The sequence below is a fragment of the Dreissena polymorpha genome, chromosome 1 (genome assembly GCF_020536995.1).
Source record: "Dreissena polymorpha isolate Duluth1 chromosome 1, UMN_Dpol_1.0, whole genome shotgun sequence".
NCBI lineage: Eukaryota > Metazoa > Mollusca > Bivalvia > Myida > Dreissenidae > Dreissena > Dreissena polymorpha.
This window is the reverse complement of record NC_068355.1, coordinates 9,049,612-9,077,007: the sequence shown is the minus strand read 5'-3', so window position 1 is coordinate 9,077,007 and position 27,396 is coordinate 9,049,612. Positions and strand designations below refer to the sequence as shown.

Here is a 27,396-nt window from a genome sequence, read left to right as displayed (position 1 = left end):
CTTGAACAAAGTAGTTGCCTCTTAATTTTGCCGATGTTAAAAGGTTGTCACTACATATATTATTGTGTCAATGATATCAGCCATGACTCAGACTTCAATTGGTAGGAACAGATAATAAAGCATACATGTTAAGAGTTAAATAATGTGAATTGTTGCTAACATTAATAACTGTTTTGTCTACAGTGTTAAGATACCCTAGTGTAACATTCAATCCTTGAAATTGTCAGTTACCTTCTCCAGATTATGTGCCAGGTTAGATATAACCTGTTTAGAGCGCAGAAGTCGGAACTTGGACACCACATCTGAAAAATACGTGTACAACCATTTTGAACCAAATTGAAAGATTCCTAAACAAAGACTCGTCTTGTAAGTGAAAAGTGATGTCAACAAAATCAAAGAAACATTCAATGCTTCTATGTGACAGTTTCCAAAAGTTTTTCCGTTTATCATATTATAATTTATTAACAAAACAACCTTGTTCCCTCTTATTTATGCACCTTGAATATTGCACTGTAAAAAATAGAGCTTTGTCACAGACATGACGTATACCCCCACGTGCCGCATTGACACAGACTATTTTGCATGCTGTCTTCACAAAACAAGAGAATCTAATTTATGGCGATCTTTAAGAATTATTATGCCATTATCATTCATGGCAATTTTGACATTTGAACTCAAAGTGTGACCTTGACCTTGGAGATATCGACAATTCTTTCTTGCGACACACTGTCTAATGATGGTGAAAAAATGATTTTAAAATCTCACAATGAACGACATAGTTATGGCCCGGACAAGCTCATTCGTTGCCACTTTTGACCTTTGAACTCAAAGTGTGACCTTGACCTTGGAGATATCGACGTAATTCTTTCGTGTGACATACTGTCCAGTGATGGTGAACAAATGTGCCAAATGATTTTAAAATCTCACAATGAACGACATTGTTATGGCCCAGACAAGCTCATTTATGGCCATTTTTGACCTTTGAATTGAAAGTGTGACCTTAACCTTGGAGATATCGAGGTAATTCTTTCGCGCAACACACCGTCCAATGATGGTGAACAAATATGCCAAATAATTTTTAAATCTCACAATGAACAACATAGTTATGGCCCAGACAAGCTTATGTATGTCCATTTTTGACCTTTGAACTCAAAGTGTGACCTTGACCTTGGAAATATTGAAGAAATTCTTTCGCGTGACACACCATCCAATTATGGGGAACAAATGTGCAAAATGATTTTAAAATCTCACAATAAATGACAAAGTTATGGCGCGGACAAGCTTATTTATGGCCATTTTTGACCTTTGAACTCAAAGTGTGACCTTGACCTTTGAGATATCGACGTAATTCTTTCCCGCGACACACCGTCCAATGATGGTGAACAAATGTGCCAAATGATTTTAAAATCTCACAATGAACAACATAGTTATGGCCCGGACAAGCTTTCGGGACAGACCGACAGACAGACCGACCGACAAAGTGACTCCTATATAGCCCCCATTACCAATTGTAATGGGGGTATAATTATCTTAACAGCCACCTCATAATTACATCCCACTTGCTAAGACAACCACATTATTTTAGTCCCGAATTTTTTCCGTCTATATTTCAATGGTCTTTCACTAACCTAACCAACCTGCTAATCCGCTATTACAACCACTTCAATTAGTATCATTCAACAAAAATTTTCTAAATTTACACCTGACGAACAACAAGTTATTTTCATACCTTACTTGATAGGTGTTTTTGTTGTATCGGGTTTGTGTACTAAGCTATTGTGACTCAATTAACCACAATTAACGAGAACAGTTTTTGGCATTGGCTGCAAAGTGTTAGATTTTTTTCCCTTGTTATTCTTTTAAACCCTTGATTCTTGATTGATAATTAGCTTGCATTTAATGGGTACATTTGTTATTGTTCACACTCTAAATCTAAAAAACAGTGAATTTAACAGTTAGAAAATTTAGTGAGAAGTTTTTTGGTCTTGATGGATATAAAACCCGACCTATATTGTTATTATAAATGGATAAGCAAAAATGGAAAGAGTTGTGTTTAAAAAAAAGATTTATTTAATCAACACAAGTCATGGACAATCTTGACGGCAGTTAGCTGATTTATTCAGAATTCCAAAGACACAGGTGTGTTTATTTTTAATTTGTTCCGTCCCTCCAAAACGTTATTTTCTCCACTCTGTTTTGTCGTTTTATAGATGGATATGTATCTGCTTTATTCAATTTTAATTCATCTGATAAACTTTTGATAAAATTGAGACAATTAATAATAGAAATTCCCTTTTATGAGAAACTCCTAATTAAGCTTTGTTTAAAATATAAACTGGTGTCAGATGTGAAATGTCGTCTGCAATGCTAAATTTCATGATCCATTTTAAATGTTCTTGTCTTTCCTTTGTAGGTTCAAGCCATTTTTAAAAGAAAAGCTGCATTTTTAGCCGGTTATGAACGGATTCAAGGCAAGGATAGAAAAAGTCTATGTACTAGATCACCAGTTGACACCACACCAGTGATTTTTTTCACCCAATTGGGAATGGGTCCGGTACCCATGCCATTGCGAATTTTTTGCTTCATGAAATCACCAAATTGGGAAAAAAACGAGTCGCGAAATCTTCAAATTGGGGAAAAATAAAGATGTGAATTGTACCAATTGGAGAATGGTATTAAAATGATTTTGTTTAACTTTTGTCAGCTTTAAATGACACAGGAAAGCAACATTAACTTTCATTCACAGTCTTGCACAAACAACAACATGCTATCAGAACACAGATTGTTACATAGTTCTCTGTTTTTATCTCCTTTAAATATATCAAGAATGGTGTCTTTCTGGGCTGATGAGAGTCCAGACACTCGCAGGCTGCATAGCCTTATCTGAGCACTAAGTGCTTATTTTTGTTGCAGTGTACGGAGGGGAATGGGTGGATGAAACAGATGCCGAACTTTTTACGATATTTAAAACATTCAAGTAATTTAAAATATTTACCGGTAGCACCTTTTCATCACATATTTATCATCATTATATTATCATCATTCCTATGACTGCTTTTGTAACAAAACACAACCTTAATGCATGGGGCATCTAGTACATCTATTACTGTTTATCCGAATACTATACATGTCCGAAATATGTACACTTAAGTTGCCTTACCTGTTTAACTTTAATAATCCAAATTTTCCTTGTTGTTATCTGGTTTAAAAAACCTTATCAAACGTTTGTTAAATCCAGTTAATGCTTTCTCTATTATTGAATCACCATTACTTGTAATTTGAATCGCCAGCTTTGAATTGAACGCAGGTTGAATGTTACACTTACAATACGTCCGCCATTTGCAATGTCGAAGGTCATGACGTAGCAATTTAATACTACTCAGATAATTTATATCTAATCAAGGAAATGTGTTTTCTCAATGTCTATTGTGTAGTTTTAGGACTTGTGAGTATAAAAATGATAACATATACGTTTTTAATGTACGAATGTAACGTTAAATGTTTAAACCAGTCATTGATTGAGAAGTCAAATCGGCCGAAACTTAAAACAGTCTCGAAATACGTCAAGTTGGCGTTTTCGGGAATTGTTTACTCAATTTTAATTGGGATTTTTGTATATTTTCGGCAATTGGGATGGGTTCGGTTCATTTGGGAATGGGTCCGTAGGTCATTGGGAACAGGTCCGTTTACCGGACCCGTCCAAAGAAGGAAAAAAAACACTGTATACACAATCTTATCAGATTATTACATGTATGTTTCACTTCCTTTTTGAAAAGATTGACATACTACATGCATCCTTATACAATAAATAAATTGATTACTATTATATTGCATACAAAGACATAAAAATTCATGGAAGATTAAGTTTTGTATTATATCTCCATCAAATTCATGAAAACTCAGCATAAAGACCACCTTGCTATTAAGACCACTTTTTAAAAGACCCAAAGGTGGTCTTAATAGCGAGGTTTCACTGTATTTGCAGAAAAGTTTGTTCCTCTCTAAAACAAGAGATGTGTTTGTCAGAAACACAATGTTTCCCTACTGCCCCGCTTTAAAGCCATATATTTTACCTTGAAGGATGACCTTGACATTTCACCACTCACAATGTGCAGCCCCATGAGATACACATGCATGCCAGATATCAAGTTGCTATCTTCAATATTGCAAAAGTTATTGCAAAAGTTTAACCAAGGTTGAAGTTTGTGACAGACACATACAATGACAGACAGACACATACAATGACAGACAGACAGGCCAAAAACAATATACCCCCGATCATTCGATCTGAGGCATAACAATTACCAATTGCCTGAATCTGCCAGCATATGAAAAGCAGAGCTTGAACATGGCCTTTAGAGACTGAAGGCAATGTGTCTATTCAAATGAAATAGTGAATTTTAATAATTAGCAGGTAGAATAATCCCCAAGCGTAAAAGGTATTGTCCTCATTCTTCCTAAAAAAGCACCCCATTAAGGAAGTTCTGGTATTTATGCACATCACAGTAACATTTATGATGACAAGTTCATTAGCTGTCAAAAAATTATAAACTGCAGTGTGTAATTATAACACAAAATAGACAAGAACATAACAAGGATGACATTTATTTATTTAACTGCACTTCCTCTGAGTGGTAGTTTAAATTTATATGAGAAGTAGAGCAAGTTACACTGAGTGCTCATTAATTATTAATGTTCTTAAGAGGACCTGTTAAAAAAAAAAATATTTTTAATTTCACATGTCACATATGAAAGACAGACAGATGCATGCTTATATGCTAATACATTTAATCTTTGTGACAGCTGCATGAGCCACATTATGCGGAGAAGGGTCTATATGAGGCCAAAGTAGCTCCAGACCACCCTGTCAGATAATGAGACCATAAAACCTTGTGTGATTTTTAATACCAGACACAAGGTTCCTCCTTAGCAGACTGTGCAGGCTGGGCTGGAGCTATGCTGACCATATAAGAAATACAACTCATTATCACATGACAGATTGTGCAGGCTGGGCTGGAGCTATGCTGACCATTTAAGAAATACAACTCATTATCACATGACAGATTGTGAAGGCTGGGCTGGAGCTATGCTGACCATATATGAAATACAACTCATTATCACATGACAGATTGTGAAGGCTGGGCTGGAGCTTTGCTGACCATATAAGAAATACAACTCATTATCACATGACAGATTGTGCAGGCTGGGCTGGAGCTATGCTGACCATATAAGAAATACAACTCATTATCACATGACAGACTGTGAAGGCTGGGCTGGAGCTATGCTGACCATATAAGAAATACAACTCATTATCACATGACAGATTGTGCAGGCTGGGCTGGAGCTATGCTGACCTTTTAAGAAATACAACCCATTATCACATGACCTGGCTCATATTTTGTAAGAATGTTAAAGGAATGATACAACGTACCACTAAGCAACTTGGTGAGTCGAGTAACATCTACATTGAGATGCTGTATAAGCTCCAGGTCCGAGAGATCTGACTGGTCCTCGCTACATGTTGACAATGTCATCAACCTGAAACAATGTGCAACAAGCTCAGGGCTTTATACCTACCTTTCTGAAGCCAAATAATTTTGTGAAAAAAAAATGTTGCGAATTTTTTTAAATTGTGAAGAAAAACATAAGTCAAGAACTGTTCAAATTAAAAAACAACAACAGTTACACATTGTTTTATAATTGTGAAAATGTTTATTGGGAACTTCCAACATTTGTGAACAACTACCATTCTCTAATATGAAAAAAAATCCCTGAAGGTAAGCCTTGCAGTAAATTGATCTCACCATTACCATGAATGGTCCACAATGAAACAATTTGTCTGTTTATTTTCTGTTTTTTATCCAACATACAAAAACACACAAAAATCCGAAATGACCCACTTACTTGGCTGAGATACGACTGAAGACTGCGTTGAATGCATTGAGACTGAGTGCAAAAAGAACCTTTGATGCAAGACTTTTCAGCTGCAGAACATAGGGTGTGTCATTTTGGAGATTGAGAAACTGAAAAAATAGAAATAAAAAGCTGAAAAATATGCATCTTCCCAGACAAATCTGACCAGTTTCACCACAAATGTTTTTGCACAAATAGTTATTTACAAAAAAATACAGCATACATTTATTTACTTTTATTTGAATAAAATGCAATATAAAGGGTAATAAAAATTATTTGCATAATGTTCATAAATGTTTTGACAATTGTTTATAACTTTCGTTTTAATTGTTAATAATTGTTTGTGGCTAACTTGACATTTGACAAACACATTTTCACTAAATTTCTTTCATTCAACCTAATATGTTTCTAACAGTTCATTTTGCTAATCAAATTGTGGTTTGGGGAATTCAAAAAATTTAAACAATTATTATCTGGAGCACTGTTGAATATTTCAATATAATTTCTTCAGTATGACAAAACAATCTGAATGACAGCAGCGATATAGATAATTTTTTACCCATGTGGGTAAATACCCCCACTTTCCAAAGCATGGGGGTAAATGGTCAGATTTTGCCTTGCTTGAAGGGTAGTTTGCGAAAAGTAAAACAAGAATATAGCCGTGGTACAGACACACTACTTTAATTATGTTAAACAGTGTTTTTTGTTTTTTAACTGTCCTTGGTTTATAGGCAGGCTTCCACCACCTTTAGCCACGGAAAACTTTTTTGCCAACTTCCAACAGTTGTTTTATTAGCATTTAAGTGTGTCCTTTTTGATTTGAAAACAGGAAATCAAATCATTCAGTATTGGCAGTACAATGTTTTTACTCGATACAACTTTTGCCATATAAAAAGAATCAATTTTACTTTCAGATTAGTAATTTGTTTTGGCTTCGAAGAAGCCATGCTGACCTCTTCATGTAATTTAATAAACACATAAGCGCTCGACTGTCTGTTATAAAATCAATACTAAATTTACCATGCGTCTATATGATAAAGAGTATACATACCGACTGGCTAACTATTTCTACAATCCAGCGCACAAATTAGCTCTAATTTTTACGATTACCAGTCTCATATTTTGGCGAAAGACAATCAGCTGTTTATATTTTTTGCTTACATTGTACGCAGAGAATTTACATCATTTGGGTAAGTCCAGATTGGCTTGCTTAAATGTACGCGCGGAAATGATAAATTGAGCGTATCTTGATATTTCTAATGCCTATTTTACGCTGATACGCAGCTTATCTAGAACGCTGTGACAGAGAAGGGAAAATCTTTACAAGGGAGCACAAATTAAATATTTAAACAAACCTTGCAAATTTCAGGTAGCAGCAATTTTACATAGATTGCTTCATCCAGCCTGGAGGTGTCCTTGGGTTGCTGCAATATACATGACATACATAACGATGCTTATACAAGAAGACCATCATAAATGGATGTGACATAAACAAAGTTGTCCTGCAGCTAGGTACAAATTAATAATTGGAATTTTCTTATTCGTAAAAACTACCAAAACTGCTCACAATAGAAAACATACGAAAACAGATTTTTGACTGATTTACACTATCTGATAATTATATGGACTTTTCTTTTTTGCATAGTGTAACAGAGAAAAAACAAGAGCTGTCACCATAAAAGGACTTATGCCCCCTATAAACGCTTGATAGAAGTTATGAGCTTTTTTCGAAACCTAAACTCAGATTTAGAAACCTAAATGAAGGTTATATCTCAAGGGACATAGAAGTTATGAGCATTTTTCAAAACCTAAACGCAGATTTCGAAACCTAAATGCGGACCCTAACTTCAAGGTCAAGGTCACATGGGTCAAAAATTGTGTGCGTATGGAAAGGCTTTGTCCATATACACATGCATACCAAATATGAAGGTTATATCTCAAGGGACATAGAAGTTATGAGCATTTTTCGAAAACCTAAACGCAGATTTTGAAACCTAAACGCGGACTCTAAGTTCAAGGTCAAGGTCACAGGGGTAAAATTTTGTGTGCGTATGGAAAGGCCTTGTCCATATACACATGCATACCAAATATGAAGGTTATATCTCAAGGGACATAGAAGTTATGACCATTTTTCGAAACCTAAACGCAGATTTCGAAACCTAAACGCAGACCCTAAGTTCAAAGTCAAGGTCACAGGGGTAAACATTTGTGTGCGTATGGAAAGGCCTTGTCCATATACACATGCATACCAAATATGAAGGTTATATCTCAAGGGACATAGAAGTTATGAGCATTTTTTGAAACCTAAATGCAGATTTCGAAACCTAAACACGGACCCTAACCATTTTTTGAAACCTAAATGCAGATTTCGAAACCTAAACACGGACCCTAACTTCAAGGTAAAGGTCACAGGGGTAAAAAATTGTGTGCGTATGGAAAGGCCTTGTCCATATACACATGCATACCAAATATGAAGGTTATATCTCAAGGGACATAGAAGTTATGAGCATTTTTCGAAACCTAAACGCAGATTTCGAAACCTAAACGCGGAACCTAAGTTCAAGGTCAAGGTCACAGGGGTAAAATTTTGTGTGCGTATGGAAAGGCCTTGTCCATATACACATGCATACCAAATATGAAGGTTATATCTCAAGGGACATAGAAGTTATGAGCATTTTTCGAAACCTAAACGCAAAGTGTGACGGAAAGACGGACAGGGGGCATAAAAATCTATGCCATTTTTGTCTACTGGAATAATTAGTAAACAAGAGCTGTGTTCGTGAAACACAATGCCCTCTACTGCGCCGCTTTGAAGCCATATATTGTACCTTTGACCTTGAAGGATGACCTTGACCTTTCACCACTCAAAATGTGCAGCTCCATGAGATACGCATGCATGCCAAATATGGAGTTGCTATCTCCAATATTGCAAAATTTGACCTTTGACCTTGACCTTGAAGGATGACCTTGACCTTTCACCACTCAAAATGTGCAACTCCATGAGAAACGCATGCATGCCAAATATCGAGTTGCTATCTTTAATATTGCAAAATTTGACTTTTGACCTTGACCTTGAAGGATGACCTTCACATTTCACCACTAAAAATGTGCAGCTCCATGAGAGACACATGCATGCCAAAAATCAAGTTGCTATCTTCAATATTGCAAAATTTTGACCTTTGACCTTGAAGGATGACCTTGACTTTGACCTTTCACCACTCAAAATGTGAAGCTCCATGTGATACTCATGCATGCCAAATATCAAGTTGATACCTTCAATATTGCAAAATTTGACCTTTGACCTTGAAGGATGACCTTGACCTTTAACCACTCAAAATGTGCAGCTCCATGAGATACGCATGCATGCCAAATATCAAGTTGCTATCTTCAATATTGCAAAATTTGACCTTTGACCTTGAAGGATGACCTTGACTTTTCACCATTCAAAATCTGCAGCTCCGTGAGATATGCATGAATGCCAAATATATAGTTGCTATCTTCAATATTGCAAAATTTGACCTTTGACCTTGACCTTTCACCTTGAAGGATGACCTTGACCTTAACCTTTCACCACTCAAAATGTGCAGCTCCATGAGATACACATGCATGCCAAATATCAAATTGCTATCTTTTATAATATTGCAAAAGTTATGGGCAATGTAAAAGTTTTCGGATGGACGGACAGACGGACTGACTGACGGACGGACTGACGGACGGACAGACAAACTGACAGACTGACTGACGAACAGACGGACGGACAGTTCTAAAACTATATGCCACCCTTCAGGGGCATACAAAAGTTATGGCGAAAGTTAAAGTTTTCGGACGGACGGACAGATGCCATATATTTGACCTTTGACCTTGAAGAATGACCTTGACCTTTCACCTTTCAAAATGTGCAGCTCCATGAGATACACATGCATGCCAAATATCAAGTTGCTATCTTCAATATTGAAAAAGTGATGGCCAATGTTAAAGTTTTCGGACGGACAGACGCCATATATTTGGCATTCGACCTTGAAGGATGACCTTGACCTTCACCTTTCACTACTAAAAATGAGCAGCTCCAGGAGATACACATGCATGCAAAATATCAAGTTGCTATCTTTAATATTGAAAAAGTTATGGCCAATGTTAAAGTTTTCGGACGGACGGACAGACGCCATATATTTGACATTTGACCTTGAAGGATGACCTTGACCTTCACCTTTCACCACTTAAAATGTTCAGCTCCATGAGATACACATGCATGTCAAATATCAAGTTGCTATCTTGATTATTGAAAAAGTTATGGCCAATGTTAAAGATTTCGGACGGACAGACAGACGCCATATATTTGACATTTGACCTTGAAGGATGACCTTGACCTTCACCTTTCACCACTCAAAATGTGCAGCTCCATGAGATGCACATGTACGCCAAATATCAAGTTGCTATGTTCAATATTGAAAAAGTAATGGCCATTAAAGTTTTTGGACGGACGGACGGACTGACATACTGACGGACAGTTCAACTGCTATATGCCACCCTACCGGGGGCATAAAAATAGTTTGTTTGGTCGCTTTGTCAACATATCAATATTTGAGGCGCAGCTGATGTTTTTGCGTGTACTGTTTGTGTAAAGCAGTGTATTTAAATAAAAAGAACAGAATGTACGTTAAGCATTAAAATTATAAATTTTCAAAAAGGGGGGGGGGGAAAGAAAGTACTGTACTTATTTTTCAAATAAAATTTGTGCACTAAAAGTACCATTTATCACATAGCCTGTTAGATTTTCCCCAACTTTCATATAAGTGATGAAACTATGGAAATTTAGTACACGTGTTATCTGATGTAAAAAAGCTCCTGTAAACATATTTGTGCCGAAGCAATAATATACGAAAACCCATGAGGACCAAAAATATATGTATTGTTTGTGAACTTTCGCAAGTTTTCAAATGCAATAATGTCGAAAATATTTAGGTGTTAAAATCGACATGAACCTAGCCAACTTTAACCATAAGTGCTTATGTTTAAAATCTGCTCAGTTGTTTGAGATGTCAACAATACATTAAGTAAATATCCATTTTCTTTTGATCTACATGCAGTTTTACCAGGGTGCAGGATCACATGACTTTGAGGGGTTAACAATTTAACGTAAATGGATATAAACACCTGCAAAGGGGTGGGGTGTTTTTTTCAAATGCATGCCAAATATCAAGTTGCTATCTTCAATATTGAAAAAGTGATGGCCAATGTTAAAGTTTTCGGACGGACAGACGCCATATATTTGGCATTCGACCTTGAAGGATGACCTTGACCTTCACCTTTCACTACTAAAAATGAGCAGCTCCAGGAGATACACATGCATGCAAAATATCAAGTTGCTATCTTTAATATTGAAAAAGTTATGGCCAATGTTAAAGTTTTCGGACGGACGGACAGACGCCATATATTTGACATTTGACCTTGAAGGATGACCTTGACCTTCACCTTTCACCACTTAAAATGTTCAGCTCCATGAGATACACATGCATGTCAAATATCAAGTTGCTATCTTGATTATTGAAAAAGTTATGGCCAATGTTAAAGATTTCGGACGGACAGACAGACGCCATATATTTGACATTTGACCTTGAAGGATGACCTTGACCTTCACCTTTCACCACTCAAAATGTGCAGCTCCATGAGATGCACATGTACGCCAAATATCAAGTTGCTATGTTCAATATTGAAAAAGTAATGGCCATTAAAGTTTTTGGACGGACGGACGGACTGACATACTGACGGACAGTTCAACTGCTATATGCCACCCTACCGGGGGCATAAAAATAGTTTGTTTGGTCGCTTTGTCAACATATCAATATTTGAGGCGCAGCTGATGTTTTTGCGTGTACTGTTTGTGTAAAGCAGTGTATTTAAATAAAAAGAACAGAATGTACGTTAAGCATTAAAATTATAAATTTTCAAAAAGGGGGGGGGGGGAAAGAAAGTACTGTACTTATTTTTCAAATAAAATTTGTGCACTAAAAGTACCATTTATCACATAGCCTGTTAGATTTTCCCCAACTTTCATATAAGTGATGAAACTATGGAAATTTAGTACACGTGTTATCTGATGTAAAAAAGCTCCTGTAAACATATTTGTGCCGAAGCAATAATATACGAAAACCCATGAGGACCAAAAATATATGTATTGTTTGTGAACTTTCGCAAGTTTTCAAATGCAATAATGTCGAAAATATTTAGGTGTTAAAATCGACATGAACCTAGCCAACTTTAACCATAAGTGCTTATGTTTAAAATCTGCTCAGTTGTTTGAGATGTCAACAATACATTAAGTAAATATCCATTTTCTTTTGATCTACATGCAGTTTTACCAGGGTGCAGGATCACATGACTTTGAGGGGTTAACAATTTAACGTAAATGGATATAAACACCTGCAAAGGGGTGGGGTGTTTTTTTCAAATAACTTTTTTAAACAATTTTGTTTAAGAAATATCAACCAGTGCATAAAACATACTTTTTAATGCTGTTTATGGCAATGTGAAACATGTCAGAGCAGCGGTTTTCCTTGTCCAATTGGGAAAAGTACCCGTACCGGTCCAATTGGGAAAAATCGAGTCGTGAAAACCTCAAAATTGGGAAAAATCGAGTCGTGAAAACCTCAAATTGGGAAATTGGTGTATTTGATTTTTTGCTCCCAAATACTTTAAAATTAATAACCAAGTGTTTTCAAGCTGTCAATGTTATATAAATCTAGGTTCAAGCTATAGAGCTGCAAAGGGAAACTAACTAAATGTTGCTTAAGAAAAAAAAAAAAAAAAAAAATTTTTTTTTTTTTTTTATTTACCTTTAATTGGGAATTTAAGGACAGCAATGGGGAAAATTGTATTTTTTTCGTAATTGGGAAAGTGCCGTTTACCGGTACTTTATAAAGAAGGAGGAAAATCGCTGCAAAGTTACTTTATTTTGATTGAATATTCCTGAGTTCTTTGCCAAAAAAGTGATGTATACAGCATTCATGTACACTGTAATGTTTATATCATTTTCTCAACCTGTCAAAATTTTGGAACCAATTTCAGACTTATTGAAGGATTTATTCTCATATCTTAAGATATCGGCACAAACTGCAACCAAAACCATCTTTTATGCACTTACGATTTTTGCAAATGTATTTCAATAACTTGGGATATTTGCACACAAAAAGTTCTTACTGGTGTGTTTACATTCTGCCCAGCCCATGTTTAAACCACTGTGAACCCTGTTAATCCTGCATCCTGATAAGATGACTTTCATTTGATTGGTTTTGACAATTAAAGAAATGAGTGCCCCCATATTTGATTGTTAAGAAACATCACATTTCCAATATCAAGAAGTATATATTTTACCAAAATGACTGCCCAATATAACTAATGAAAGGTTTTCATAAAAAATTATTTAACTTTAAATCGCAACACGTTTATTCTCATTTTTATAGTATTTGCCAGCAAAAAACACACAACCGTTTCCAGATTTAATTAAAAAGAACGGGATTTTTTCAAATCCAAAGGACTTCGGCCCCATTCCCCAAAAGGTGGAAAAACACTATATATATCGAAGTCATGAGGTCAAACTGACTTCTGTCGCGGTTTATAATCAGGATACTTACTGAGTTGAGAACTTTTACCAAGGTATCAAGGATGATCAGCTGTGACTCAAAGTAGTTCCTCTCTGCCTCCTGACCAATGATGCGCTACAAATACACAAACAATGAACTGCAGTCCTTTAGCAGTAAAACATCACTAAAACATTCAGATACTTTTTTCACATCTAACACCACAACTTATTATATACTTGACAGGTCTTTTCCTTGGGTTTTTAATCCCTAAGGTGCCAAAGTGCTCAGTTTCAGATCAGGTGTCCCCTGTTCCTAAATTTTAAACTGTAATATTTTCTGCTGGTTTTAGTTCTGAAGTTCTGTAGAAATTATTGGCAGATAATCTATTAGAAAGGCCAACTTTTTTGTCAGTTACATGTAATTATTAATTTGAAATATAATTTCAATTCCCAATATTTATAATTACTTTGTTCGGTCTTAAATGTAAGTTATCCCAAGGTATTTGCTAATTCCGACATACTTGACACAGTTTCAACTTGCCAAAATTCATCATAAGTTATCCCATGTATTTGATTTCTACAAACTCATCTTTGGAAAAAGGGAAGTCAAGATGCTTCATTTAAATGGATCATCAGATCATTTTCACAAGTCTTAACATGAATGCCATTCTTGCTGGACTGGCAACTGAAGATTTCAACAAGACTGAATTTATTTGAAGGTAAACTGAGCTTTGGCGAGTGGCAGTTTGTTGCCCAGGCCAGAAGGGAAGCGAAAGTAACAAAAATAGTACAAGGTGATTTTTCTTGAAAACGAACAGTTCTTTTACAGTTCATGTATACCTGTAAAATTTAATTGTGTTGGTCTGTCAAACATTACTTTAATATGTTCATGCAATTCATATTTGTTAACAATTTGTAGAAGTTCATCAAAATTGATCATGATTACCATCAAGAAGCATGGGTAAATTACATGCAACAAAACAAGATCAATAGTGTCTGAGATAGGGGAATAGTAAACAGAGGGAGTGAAATCAAGAATGCCAGTGGAAAAAGACTTTTACTGCAATTGTTAATGTGAACCTGGAAATTACTGTATTCTCTGCTATAAGAAAGAAAATGTCAAGGACACTTGATTAACCTACTAGAGTCTATCTTGAAAACAAATATCAATACTTAATCACAAAATTTCACTTGCTTTAGCTGTTTGAACATTAGAATTCTGACATAGCCTGCAGACTTTGCTGTGCAATGTTACTCGCAGCTAGTGTGGTACAATTGTATAGCTTTTAATAACACTGCATATAAAAGCCAGTATTATATTTAATACTTTTCAATCCAGTCTGGTACTGTTTTTAAATACATGTAATTTGCTTATTCCAGTACCGTAATAGTTTTCTGACACTTAAAAGTAATTTTTTTAAATGTGTGTCCGCAAATTTAGATACAAAAAAACATTTTTAAAATACAGGTGTCTGAAAATGTAGAGACTTAGACACATGTCTTTGAAAATGTAGAGACATTCCATTAAAAAATTAAAATATTGCAATGATGATCTAATACGGCAATATCAGTTGTATCAAATAATAACACTTGTAAAATACCACACTGTTTACATGTAATTTACTTTACATTTCTTTTATCACTTTAAGCTGTTGGTAGAAACAATTGTCTATTACCAGTATATATAATTATTTATTTACCCAAGTATGCAAATGTAATGGTCCATGGCCTTAAGTGATTCGTCTGTCATGTTTAATGACCTTAATCAGATTGTAAAAACGTATGATCAAGTGTCACCTGATATGTGCGACAGGTAAAAATTCTGGTGACTTGAAGATAGTATTGTAAAATCAACTGTCCATTGCAATGATGATCTAATACGGCAATATCAGTTGTATCAAATAATAACACTTGTAAAATACCACACTGTTTACATGTAGTTTACTTTACATTTCTTTTATCACTTTAAGCTGTTGGTAGAAACAATTGTCTATTACCAGTATATATAATTATTTATTTACCCAAGTATGCAAATGTAATGGTCCATGGCCTTAAGTGATTCGTCTGTCATGTTCAATGACCTTAATCAGATTGTAAAAACGTATTATCAAGTGTCACCTGATAAGCGCGACAGGTAAAAATTCTGGTGACTTGAAGATAGTATTGTAAAATCAACTGTCCGAAAAGTAAGTCAGTAATTATGAATTAAGAGTCATGAAAAATAATTATTTTGCTAAAAACAGAGGTGTGAATAAGTGTCCGAAAAAGTAGAGTATGTGTAATTATGGTATATCTTAGTCTATCAAGTACAAATTAGTTGTTTACGTCTAGTCTATTCAGCTGCTATTGATGTAACTTTTTCAAAAACATGTATAATTTTAAAAGATTGTGACATTTTGTGCGTTTACAAGCACAGACATACAGCAAATGAGGGAACAGGACCAGCAACAATGAATAATTGTAAGAAATACTTATAAATCAAAATAACTTGTATTTAAAGGATAAAGTTTTGACTTGATGCAGTTTCAAACTCAGTTGTTAAAAGGGTTCAGTAACTGTAGTTTAACCACCTAAATTTAAATTTAGTATAAACTCTTGTGCAAACACACTGTGTTTCATTACAAATCACAGCCTTAATTCAATCTTATCTTGTTTAAGTCAAGTTCACCAACATTGAAAGATAACCATTGATAAAATTGCACTATATTTTTGCTTTTATCATTAATTGTAAGGCCCCTTCAGGGGTGATGTGTCCAAATATGAAATGAATTAGCAAAATTATGTATTTTATTAATTTAATCAAGGCTTAAAACTAATCCCTCTGCACATAAATAAAGATCAGTTAGAATTAGTTACTACAAGCAGATCTGCTCACAACAATATTCTAATACTTAATTGCAATTTCCAGTAATAAGAAAATTTGTTGAATTGATATCCCACACCAATTAAATTTGTTTATAAATGGATGGTTGCAAATCCCTTGATATTAAGCATAATACTAAAACAATAATTAAGTGCGGGTAATTGCTTTTATGAATTGCTATTCTCCTCGTTGATATCCATACACCCATGATAAAGTTTCATGTTGAAATCTTGTAGCAAATCTGAGATATAGCCCTGAAAAGATTACATCGTACAAAAAAAACAAAGGGCAATAACTCTTATTTAAGAAAGTGAAGGGTTATGGTTCCAAGCAGGGCACTTCTCCTCATTGACATCAATACATCAATCAAGTTTCATGTTGAAGTCTTGTACAGCGATTTTCCTTGTCCAATTGGGAAAAGTACCCGTACCGGTCCGATTGGGAAAAATTGAGTCGTGAAAACCTCAAAATTGGGAAAAATCGAGTCGTGAAATCCTGAAATTGGGAAAATAGCGTCGTGAAGTTTGGGTCTTATTGAATACATCATACAGTTCATACTTAATTGAACATACCCATTTAAATAATCATTTGCAGGCATGCCTTAATGACCATTTAGTTATAAAGTTTATATAAATAACAAAATATTATAAAGAACACACCAAATCAATTACTAGTTGTTTTAATCTCTTTTAAAGCAATGTCTCTCTCTTTCATTTTTGTGAAAATTTCAACAATCTTTGACGTTTGATCATCACTCAGTTGCTTGCATCCCTCCCTGCACAGCATCATTATTGCTGTCAATGTGTCCTGTGATAGATGGTTCCGATTGGTTTTTTGGCATAATATTTGCTATTATGACTCATTTCAAACTACGATAAGGTTACAAACCGACGTAAAACAGTACGCTGGCTGCCTGGCAAAAGAACCGGAAACAGTAACAACTCTATTGATTGAATGCGCTGAATAATAAAACCCGAAATTAATCGAGCGCGTGGTTACACACAACTATACGATTTTCTTTGTTCGCTCGCCGAAAGTTGGTTTTTTTTACGAATCTTTCTTTCGTTTTGAGAAAAAATTCGGACGCTGATTGGGATTTTTCCAGATGCCGATTGGGAATTTGGGAATTTTCGCTCGATTGGGAAAGTACCGTTTTGGGAATTTGGGAATTTTCGTTCGATTGGGAAAGTACCGTTTACCGGTACTTTATAAAGAAGGAGGAAAATCGCTGAATACATCAACTTAACTTTTCTCTTGGAATAAAAACTGATGAAGAACAGGCTGTACGTAGCGTCAAAATTTCACTCAAGTGATACATTTGGCATCAGGTTATGCTTGGTAAGACCGTGACTACACTTATACCATATATGTTGTGTTTTATTAAACTATCTATCCACTAGCAAGAACAAAGATTCAAAATTAATATTATAGATAAGGTGAATTTGCTACACAATCATGAGATGTTTAGCATGATTTACACTAGTTAGTGGAAAGCATAATGTATTGTAAACATTATACAATGAGTAGACCAGAAAGCCATGAAAAACTAACTGATCACATTTATGTGTGTATGCCACATTTTGCAGAAAATGAACACATGTCAGAGCCTCCTGACAATATACAAACAGATTCAAATGTTTAAAAAGAATAATTCTAAATTGTACTTGAGTTGACAATGATTAATTATTTATGTTTATTTTGCAAAAACTAATTAAAGTTTTTCCAACTGTTTGATGGAGACTAAATTCTGTGGCTGTTCATTTGAACTCGTTATTTCAAAAAGGCCTTGAGCTTTACATGTATTCTCTTATCAAAGAAAGTTTTATTTTAATCTTTAAAACCAGTAGGGCTTGTTTTATCAGAGTAAGGGAGTACAAGCTCATGAGTGACATACTTTAGCTATATGATTGATAACTCAAGGAATGGATATGTAATTACATGTACATTTCATGTCATCTTCACTTAGTGAGTAAAACTACTGTCAAATACATTACAAACATTCTTAACTGAAAATCAAATTGACCAATTTGAGAATGAGGTCAATAACCTGACAATATCAATTTAACTTGATAAGTGAACATCAGAGGAAATACTTTAAGGATCACCTGATCAACACAACATACAATGGATCGATCTAATAAATATCATTCAAATAAAAAAGTGGAATTACGTGCTCTCAACTTCAGTGAGTTATTTTTTTCTCTTTTATTAGGGAAAGTATATGTTTTTGCAATCCTGTTTAACTATGAGTATAATGTCACTGTGTATTTACAGTACACACATCTATCAACACTACATGTATCTAACAGAAATGTAGTTGCACTGGTTTTATGTATGTGTGTAACCCAAAGAAGTCTTTTTAGAAACTCTGCAAAATATTTATATGCACATTAAAGTTCTTCGACGAGAGCAGTGATAATTAACTAAGTCATAAGCCATTGCATCTAGACGCATCAAAGTGAACTATTCTTGTTTTCACATGTTTTCTTTAACAATTATGTTCTCAAATACTTTTTTACCCAATGGGACCTAAAAATACCCAATGGAATGTTTCCAAAAAAGTCTTAAGATTTTGTTTATCTCCAATTCCGCTGAATAAGATCAACCTAGGATAATATAATACCTACAACACTTATATTCTGAATTTTTAGCAAAATAACAACACTTGTTTCTCAATTTTAGTCAAAACAACCAAATGTTCTCAATCTAAAGGGACCAGGCCCCATTCCAAAAAATGGTGAAAAAAACACTGCAACATAATAAGGATTTAATTTAACAATTATTTAGCCAACACAGAATGGCAGAGGGCCCCAATTCCATTTGTGTACCCCACGATTTTAAAACAATTGGAACAATTAAGTCAACAGTTATAAATCTAACTATCTGATGATTTTTCAATACAAAGGTAAACCAGCAGTTTTAAGCACTCTGTCAATTTTTCTGTCCGGCTATTCCTTCCTATCAGTGATTTTTTTGCCCAAAATTACAGCCTCTAATAGGCTGTTTCCCAAATGCAAAAACTTAACAAGGGACAAAATTGTCACAAAACCAGGTTTTCAATTTGAAAAAAAGTCTGATAAAGGGAGACAATTTAAACTGTGCATGGTTACCCCCGTTGTGTTAAATTCATTCTATTTTTACTCCTGGCAACCTTGATTTCAATTTGAAAAAAAAAGTCTGATAAAGAGAGACAACTCAAAATCAAAATGTGTATTGTAACTGATTGTTTATAGTAACCCCCCTTGTGTCAAAATCAATCTATTTTTAGTTGTGGCGACCTTGACCTTGGAAATATTGAAGTAATTCTTTCGCACGACACGCCGTCCAATGATTGTGAACAAATATGCCAAATGATTTTAAAACCTCACAATGAATGACATAGCTATGGCCTGGACAAGCTCATTTATCGCCATTTTTTATCTTAGAACTCAAAGTGAGACCTTGACCTTGGAGATATCGACGTAATTCTTTCACACAACACACCGTTCAATGATGGTAAACAAAATTGCCACATGATTTTAAAATCTCACAATAAATGACAAAGTTATGGCCTGGACAAGCATTTGACCTTTGAACTCCAAGTGTGACCTTGACCTAAGGAGATATCAACGTACTTTTTTCACACAACAACCGTCCCATGATGGTGAACAAAGTACCAAGTCATTTTAAAAATCTAATGACACCATGACCTAGTTTTGGACCCGGCATGACCCATATTCAAAATTGACCTAGACATCATCTAGATACAACTTGTGACCAAGTTTGGTGAAGATCGGATTAAATTTCGGAACAGACCGACAGACAGACTGACCAACAAAGTGACTCCTATATAGCCTGACTTACCGAAATTAATAGATTGACACATTTGCCAATACTTACAGTGTTGTTGACAGACTGCAGAGTTTTAGTCAAACCATTGATGACCTCCCTAAATTTGTATCGTGAAACGTTGATCAAACACTCTTTATTTTGTTCCACATTCTGAATTGCTTGTGTTGTGTGCAACCCTGTCTTTATAGGCAACTGAAATAAACATGTATATTTTTTATACATAATCTTAATTGAAATTCTTTAACAAACAAAAAAAATATATAGATATTATAGTATTTTTGTTACTGGACTGTTTATATTACATTTGTGCAAACATTTTACTATTGATTTTTTTTAAATCTTTATTTAATTACATGCACATTTCTTTCATTATAAAACTTAACAAGCATCTACAAAAATGTTCGATCACATTAAAATTACTTACAGATGAATAAATCATCTGAATGGTTATATTATGCAGGGCTTTTTTCCTTCTTTGGCAAGCCCCCCAAGCAAAAGTCCTCTTTCCCTAAACAGAATTCCTTTAAAATGATGCAATTTACTGCAAATGTCAAGCTTACTTTGAGAAAAAATCCCCTTTTTTCAACTTGTGTGGATATTTTTTTCCCTAAAATGGAAGGCTGGGCTCTTTCCCCAAATCAAGAAAAAAGCCCTGTTATAAACACTTCTTTTTTTAATATGTATTTCATTCATTAATATTTAACATGATAATTTAAGTTACAAGCTTTTTGTGTATAATTTATTAAGTACATTTGACTTGTACTATTAAATGCCTTATACAGCTGTCGAAAAGCCTATCCTATTTGGATAATGGCCAGGTATTTAATTGTTCCTAATACATGCTATAGGTCAAGGTTAAAAGTAAAGCTCTGCTTTCATGAATGAAATAAACAGCTTTTTGACACTTGGCACAGTCAATAATGTGCCCACTGGGTTATGACAGTGGAAATTCATTGACATGGCAGGTGCCCGTTAGCGCATGACGATCAATCAACCGCAAACAGCTGATGGGGCGCCAGACAGTGGACACTACGATAAAATATGCAGAAATAAAATTATGCTAATAACATTACATGTAACGTACCATACGTTACAGGTACAGCCTGAAATTATAATGAATAAGGTTAAGAGAATAGTCTCAAGTAAACAAAAATTGCAAACTGCGTCTAAATTAAGCGCTTCCCACGCCTATGGCTAACCTGTAACACAAATTCATTCATAAATTTTCGATCGAGCCCTTTCGCGATTTGTAGTTGACAACTCGCGATATTTAAACAACACCTAAATAAATGCTAAAAGACCATACCTGGGCATCAAATCTGTTTATTAACGACTGAACCCATTCGCCTGGCTTTTGTGTAGCCATATTATTCTTTCAATGATTACCCAGCGCTGTTAACATTCGTCATCCGCCATTTTGCTTAAATATTTTGATAATCGAGCGCATGCGCGTCAGAATATAAATTAGCTTATTTCCATAGAAGTTTCGAAGGCTTACACATTTATGTTCAAACGTTGTCATATATAACATTTTATGTGTTTTATGGGTTTTAATAACGTCAAATTAATTGTTTGTGTGTAATTAAACTTAATGTCTTTACTTTTGCGTTATGCATTTAAGCTTGGAAAAGAAATGTATCCCTGCATCTGCACGTGTACATAGATCTCGAGCAGAAATATCCAATACAGTAATCTTCTAATTATAATAAAAAAGCAGATTTAAGACAGAAATCTGAAGATTCCTTTAAACACGATAAATTGAAAAACAATCAAACTGTGTTGTGAATGTTTATCTAAGGTCTGTGATTAATAAATCTTTAGTAGGCCGAACATTCATGACATGTACCGAAACAGTTAGGCCTAACGTGTGTCCGTTTGTGTGTGTATCTGATTATCGCCAGCACTTAAAACAAATTTCCTGAGGCACGTCGAATAATTTTTAGACGACCATCGACCAAATTCATATGCACTGAATATAGGTTTATTAAAATGTGTATACGCAATATTAATTAAACACGGAGCAAACGCGTTATATCCCGCTTGTTGTTTTCTATATAGTATACATCATGTTCTTTTGTCTTCCCACTCTACACCCTCCTTAACCTGCCTTCCTGCATTCCTAGTATCCCCCTTTCTCTCATTCGTCCCTCCCCCACCCCCACCGCTCTGCCCTATTCTTCCAGCTTCGTTTGTTAACTAATTCATTTCATCCGTTCGTTCCTTCAATGCTCCCGTTGCTTTTGCATTCCGTCCTTCAATGTTGTCACCTTTTCAATCGCCCCTTTATTCGTAAACAATGTAAAGCTTACTATATAATGAGAGAGTACTAATAATGTGATTTGTTCTTAAATCGAGACGTTCTCATATTATGTTAAAGTTAACGATTATTTGCATGTATCTGCAATCCATATTGTTTTATACTTTGGGGCCTCAACGCGTCGTGAGGTTACCAGATTTATATTTACTTGGGGTTAGTAGGTCTTCGAATTAGTCTTCGATTTATCGTTCTTAGAAGGAGAACAAGTTTGCAGGGCCGTACCCAGAAAATATTGACTGGGTGGCCCTAAGGGGGAGGGTGTGGGAGGGGTTGCCCCTCCCGAATCGATTTTTTTTTTATTAGGCACTGTTCAAAGTGATTTTAAATGCGAATAAAAACCTTATTTTGTGCTATACATTTATGGTATATAACAAGTAAATCAGCACCTTTCTTAAGTCTAAAGCTTTAACCATTGGTGTGAAATTCACGAGTGTAGGACACTAGCCCTCTCGGACATTAGCCCCTAGGACAAAAGCCACTTATGACATTAGCCCCTTAGAACATTTGCCCCTTAGGACAAAAGCCCCTACCTATTTTTAAATTCATTTTTAGGCATTTAATTTTATCTTTTTTAAAATTAAATGCAATTAAAAGGTATAAAATGATATACATATCAAGATGACATTATAAGATGTTTAGTAACAAACAGAGCTCTTAGTATAGGTATATAAAACCATGTTTTACTTTAAATATGCAATTTTCATTGTATCTTGAAGTTAAAGAAGAAACAAAAATATGAACACCCTTCAAAGTAAAAAATACTTCATAGTTAATTGGCCCCATTCCTAATCTCAAAACGTATACATTTTCCCTATATATAATGGGGGCTAATGTCCGAGAGGGCTTATGTCCGTACCCCAAAATTCACACACATGTTTAAAGCTATAGATTTCAAAAATGTATGATGTTTTATGGAGAAGAAAAAGCAACCTTTGAAACTAAAAAAACCTTTATTAAGAAATGTAACATGAAGTATGACTCTAGAGGTTTGATTTCAAAGAGAAAATACTAGTATGGTTATATGTCAGTAACTAACATATAACATACTAGTATTTCCTCTTTGAAACCAAACCTCCTCTAAAGTTTCAAAGTCAATAAATATTTAAATGTTTATCATCTAAAACACAGTTTTCACAGAAATGTATCATAAAGTATGACTCTAGTGGAGATTTGAATTCAAAGAGAAAATACTAAAATCGTTCAGACCTACGACCTTCCGTCCATTTGCTGTTTCTCTTTCCTTCGCCAATTACGTGTTACACCAACCATCTATGGATGAAGCATTGAGCGCAACGGGTAATTGACAGATTGGGGATGTGTGTACAAGGTGATAAGAAAGCGTAGCCTAGGGGCTTATCTACACTGGTGAGTGAATTAGCGCTAACCCCCTTGTGTATCAGGGGCAATAAAACACATCCGCGCATTTGTATTGCGGGGAAGTGTACTGTGGGCCCTTTCATGTGAGAAAAATTTGCATTAGGCCCATTATTAAAAAATCATAACTCGACAGCCAGCTGGGGGGGGGGGGGGCCGAGCCCCTGGGTACGGGCCTGGTTTGTCCTCGACGAAACCATCAACGTGACAGCAGTATGTTTTTATAACGTGATCTCTTGTTGACCACTCGTTCATAACGATATGCATGCAGGTGATGCCGGTGAAAAACTGGTATCCTGTTTGAACGCTGACACGTGCTTACTCGGCAATTTGTAAGACAACTATACCGTTCGCCCGTTGTCCCAAATTTCAATTCTAAACTATCGGATGTCGTTTTACTTTATTTTTGTTGGGTTGCGTGATCGAGCGTCATGATGTGCGCAGCTTTGATTTTCGCGCGTCGTCCTTAAAATTAAGGGCGATATACTACTCTTCTGCTGAACGAATTCCGTTCGGTAAAAATATCAATTAATTTACTTTGTGAATTAGTTTCGGGGAATTTTGAAGAAATTATTCTTTTTTGCAAATGATTTTGTCACCAAGCGGTATATGTGACGTCATTTTTGATTACCTCGTGAAGTGATAATTGCCCCGCTTCAGCATTTAAAGGGACCTTTCACAATTTGGTAGTTTGACAAAATTGAAAAAAAAATGTTTCAGATTCGCGAATTTTCGTTGTAATTATGATATTTACGAGGAAACATAATACTGCACATTTACCATGCTCTAGCATATCCATTATATGCATCTTTTGACGATTTTAAAACGTAATATTTATATAGCGTAACACACAAGAAACGATGGAATAATTTGGAGAGTTCTATTGTTAAGTTTATAATTTGTGACATAACAAGGTTTACTTATACATGATATAAAGGACGTCACATACGAGCACAAATGTAACATTGCAGTACAACATCCATTATAAAAAAGCCATTGATTAAATGCTTTATATTGATATATGTAAACATTGGATCTAAAAAGCTCAAGTAAAAAATCAACAATAACATTAAATAGAAATGGCGCGGCAGAGGCCGACGCGTATCCGCACGCCGCATGTTTGACCCAGGGGCGCCCCAGGGTTGGTCATGGGGCCATGCATAATTGAGATTGACCTTATTGTCATATTGTCATTATAGAAGTTTAGTATCAATAAGAAGTGAATCGGTGTAGAAAGGAAGAAATTATAGTAACAGGCAATTTTGGGTGGGTGTGGTCTATTTGGGCGGGGCGCCCCAGGGTTGGTAATGGGGCCATGCATAGTTGAGATTGACCGTATTGTCATAAGAGACTTTACAGTATCAATTTTGAAGTAAATCGGTGTAGAAATGAAGAAGTAAAATGAGTGAAAATCTTTGACCCGGCCCCACCCCAACCCCCATTACTTTTGACCCAGGGGTCAGATCAAAATTCCAAATAGTGCAGAGTCGCACATATGCTCATAGCTACCATGTGTGTAAGTTTCAAGGTTCTTGTGCTAATAGTGTAGGAGGAGATAGTGGCCAGGACGGACGGACGGACAGACGGACAACCGGACAGACGGCGGAAATAACCACAATATTATTTTTAAATAATTTTAAAAAGCGTGGGGATAAAAATGAAAATAAAGTAACTCTCAACAGGGCTCGAACCACTGACCCATGTAGTCCTCAGGATTAAAAGTCTACCACTTAGACAACTCGGCCATCCGTGCTCATACAATAATAGAAGTATTTGTTACTGTATATAAGCGATCCTTGTAGTTTCACAAAATATAACGACAACAACAGAACTCTCCAAATTATGCAATCGTTTCGCGTTGCAACGCTTTATAATTTTCAGGTTTTTAAATCGTCAAAAGATGCACATAATTACTATTATAGAGCATGGTAAATGTTCAGTATTACTGTTTCCTCACTAATATCATCACTTAAACGAAAATTTGCGAATCTGATACATTTTGTAATTTTGTAAATTAACCAAAACGTGAAAAGGCCCATTTAAACATTAGACTTTAACTGTAAGGGTCAGTGGTTCGAGCCCAGGAGTAATTTTTTTCTTTCTTAAATTTCATTCTCGTTTTATACTGTATATACACTTGGAGACTTTTCTAACGCAACACGTATCCAAATCAATATAGCTCCCTTATTAAGAACGGCTTTTGTTGAAATTTGGACTCAGACTAATTAAACACATATCTAATACTTCATGTAAATTTAATTGAAATTGATCAAAATTCTCAAAATTGTACATCGTAAAATAATAATGTGAAAAGTAAAACGGATTAACTTACACGTCTTCATGACCGACCGGCTTGCAACATTTCTCTCATAAATATGTATACGAGTCATGTTTTTCTAATTAATTTTATGCTTTCATAGGGTAAAAACCCACCGAGAATGATGACATTGAAATTAAATTGGAATTGTTTAGCGTTGTACAACACTTGGTGACTTTTCGAACGCAGCATTTTTCAAACTTAAATATTACACCTATGAGTAAATATTTTTATTTACAATTATACATGCGATCATTTGACCACAGTATGTGCAAGCAAAAGATAAAATCATTCATCCGTGACGATCGGATGCTTCAGCAAGTGGGGAAGGTAGCCTGCAACATGCCGAATGCGCTGTTGCGCTCCTGTAATTTTATATGAGACAATTTGATTTTTAAATTAATTTAATGTTTTCCTGGTGTATCAACCCACCTTAAATGAAGAAATTGAAATAAAATTAGAATTATATCGCGTTTCCAATTTTCACGTGCAAAAAGATGAAACCACACCTACCCTACATACAAAAGCGCCCGATTGTCACGGATGAATGATTTTAACTTTTCTTGCACATAATCTAGTAAAATAATCACATTGCAATTTTAAATCAAAATCGTAACTCATTATTGAGATATTCAAGTTGGAAATGTGTTGCGTTAGAAAAGTCTCCACGTGTAATATATTCCAATGTTTGCATTTATCTATTTAAAGCATCAAAGCGTGAAATGGCAAACTTTAAATTTGGCAAAATATGTGACAATTTCTCTTAAAGCTCTGCAAGTACATTAGTTTCTGCTCGGTTTTAACAAAACAAAGCTCTTTCTACGAGGTAAAGTGAGCACTGTGCCAGGTATTTAATATTCGTGTCATCACATCTATAATTTCTACTGTTATTCGACGAAAATAATGCGATATGACACCAAGCACAAGTTTCAAATAAAAATAATGTGCTTCGAATGAGCGAAAATACGATAGATCTGACAAATATTTTTTTTAACTGTGATGCTCACTTTTCCTCGTATCAAGAGTTTGATTTGGTCAAGATCGATTACAACTGAAGATACTGCAAATTTTGCTTTACGCGCTAGCTCAAAAATACCATGCGCTATGTCCACACTATGACACTGGTGCAAAAACAAGTAAAATTATTGTGATTGTCGTTAGTTTTCTTACTTTTTTCCAAATGTTTTTTTTCTTTCGCGTAT

At 35.1% G+C, this 27,396-nt stretch overlaps 2 protein-coding genes across 2 annotated transcripts in view; one reads left to right on the top strand and one right to left on the bottom strand.

Moving 5' to 3' along the window:
- Window positions 1–21,613, bottom strand: part of LOC127870426 (neurofibromin-like) — a 173,567-nt gene extending 151,954 nt beyond the window's left edge. The window contains 7 exon segments of the mRNA XM_052413023.1: window positions 232–302; window positions 5,432–5,538; window positions 5,905–6,023; window positions 7,269–7,337; window positions 13,545–13,628; window positions 20,235–20,378; window positions 21,493–21,613. Coding sequence (XP_052268983.1) covers window positions 232–302; window positions 5,432–5,538; window positions 5,905–6,023; window positions 7,269–7,337; window positions 13,545–13,628; window positions 20,235–20,378; window positions 21,493–21,552 — 654 coding nt within the window. The 5' untranslated portion in view covers window positions 21,553–21,613.
- LOC127870700 (protein spinster homolog 1-like) overlaps window positions 18,007–27,396 on the top strand; it is a 57,801-nt gene continuing 48,411 nt past the window's right edge. Inside the window, exon 1 of the mRNA XM_052413149.1 lies at window positions 18,007–18,540. Coding sequence (XP_052269109.1) covers window positions 18,480–18,540 — 61 coding nt within the window. The 5' untranslated portion in view covers window positions 18,007–18,479. The remainder of the gene's footprint in view (window positions 18,541–27,396) is intronic.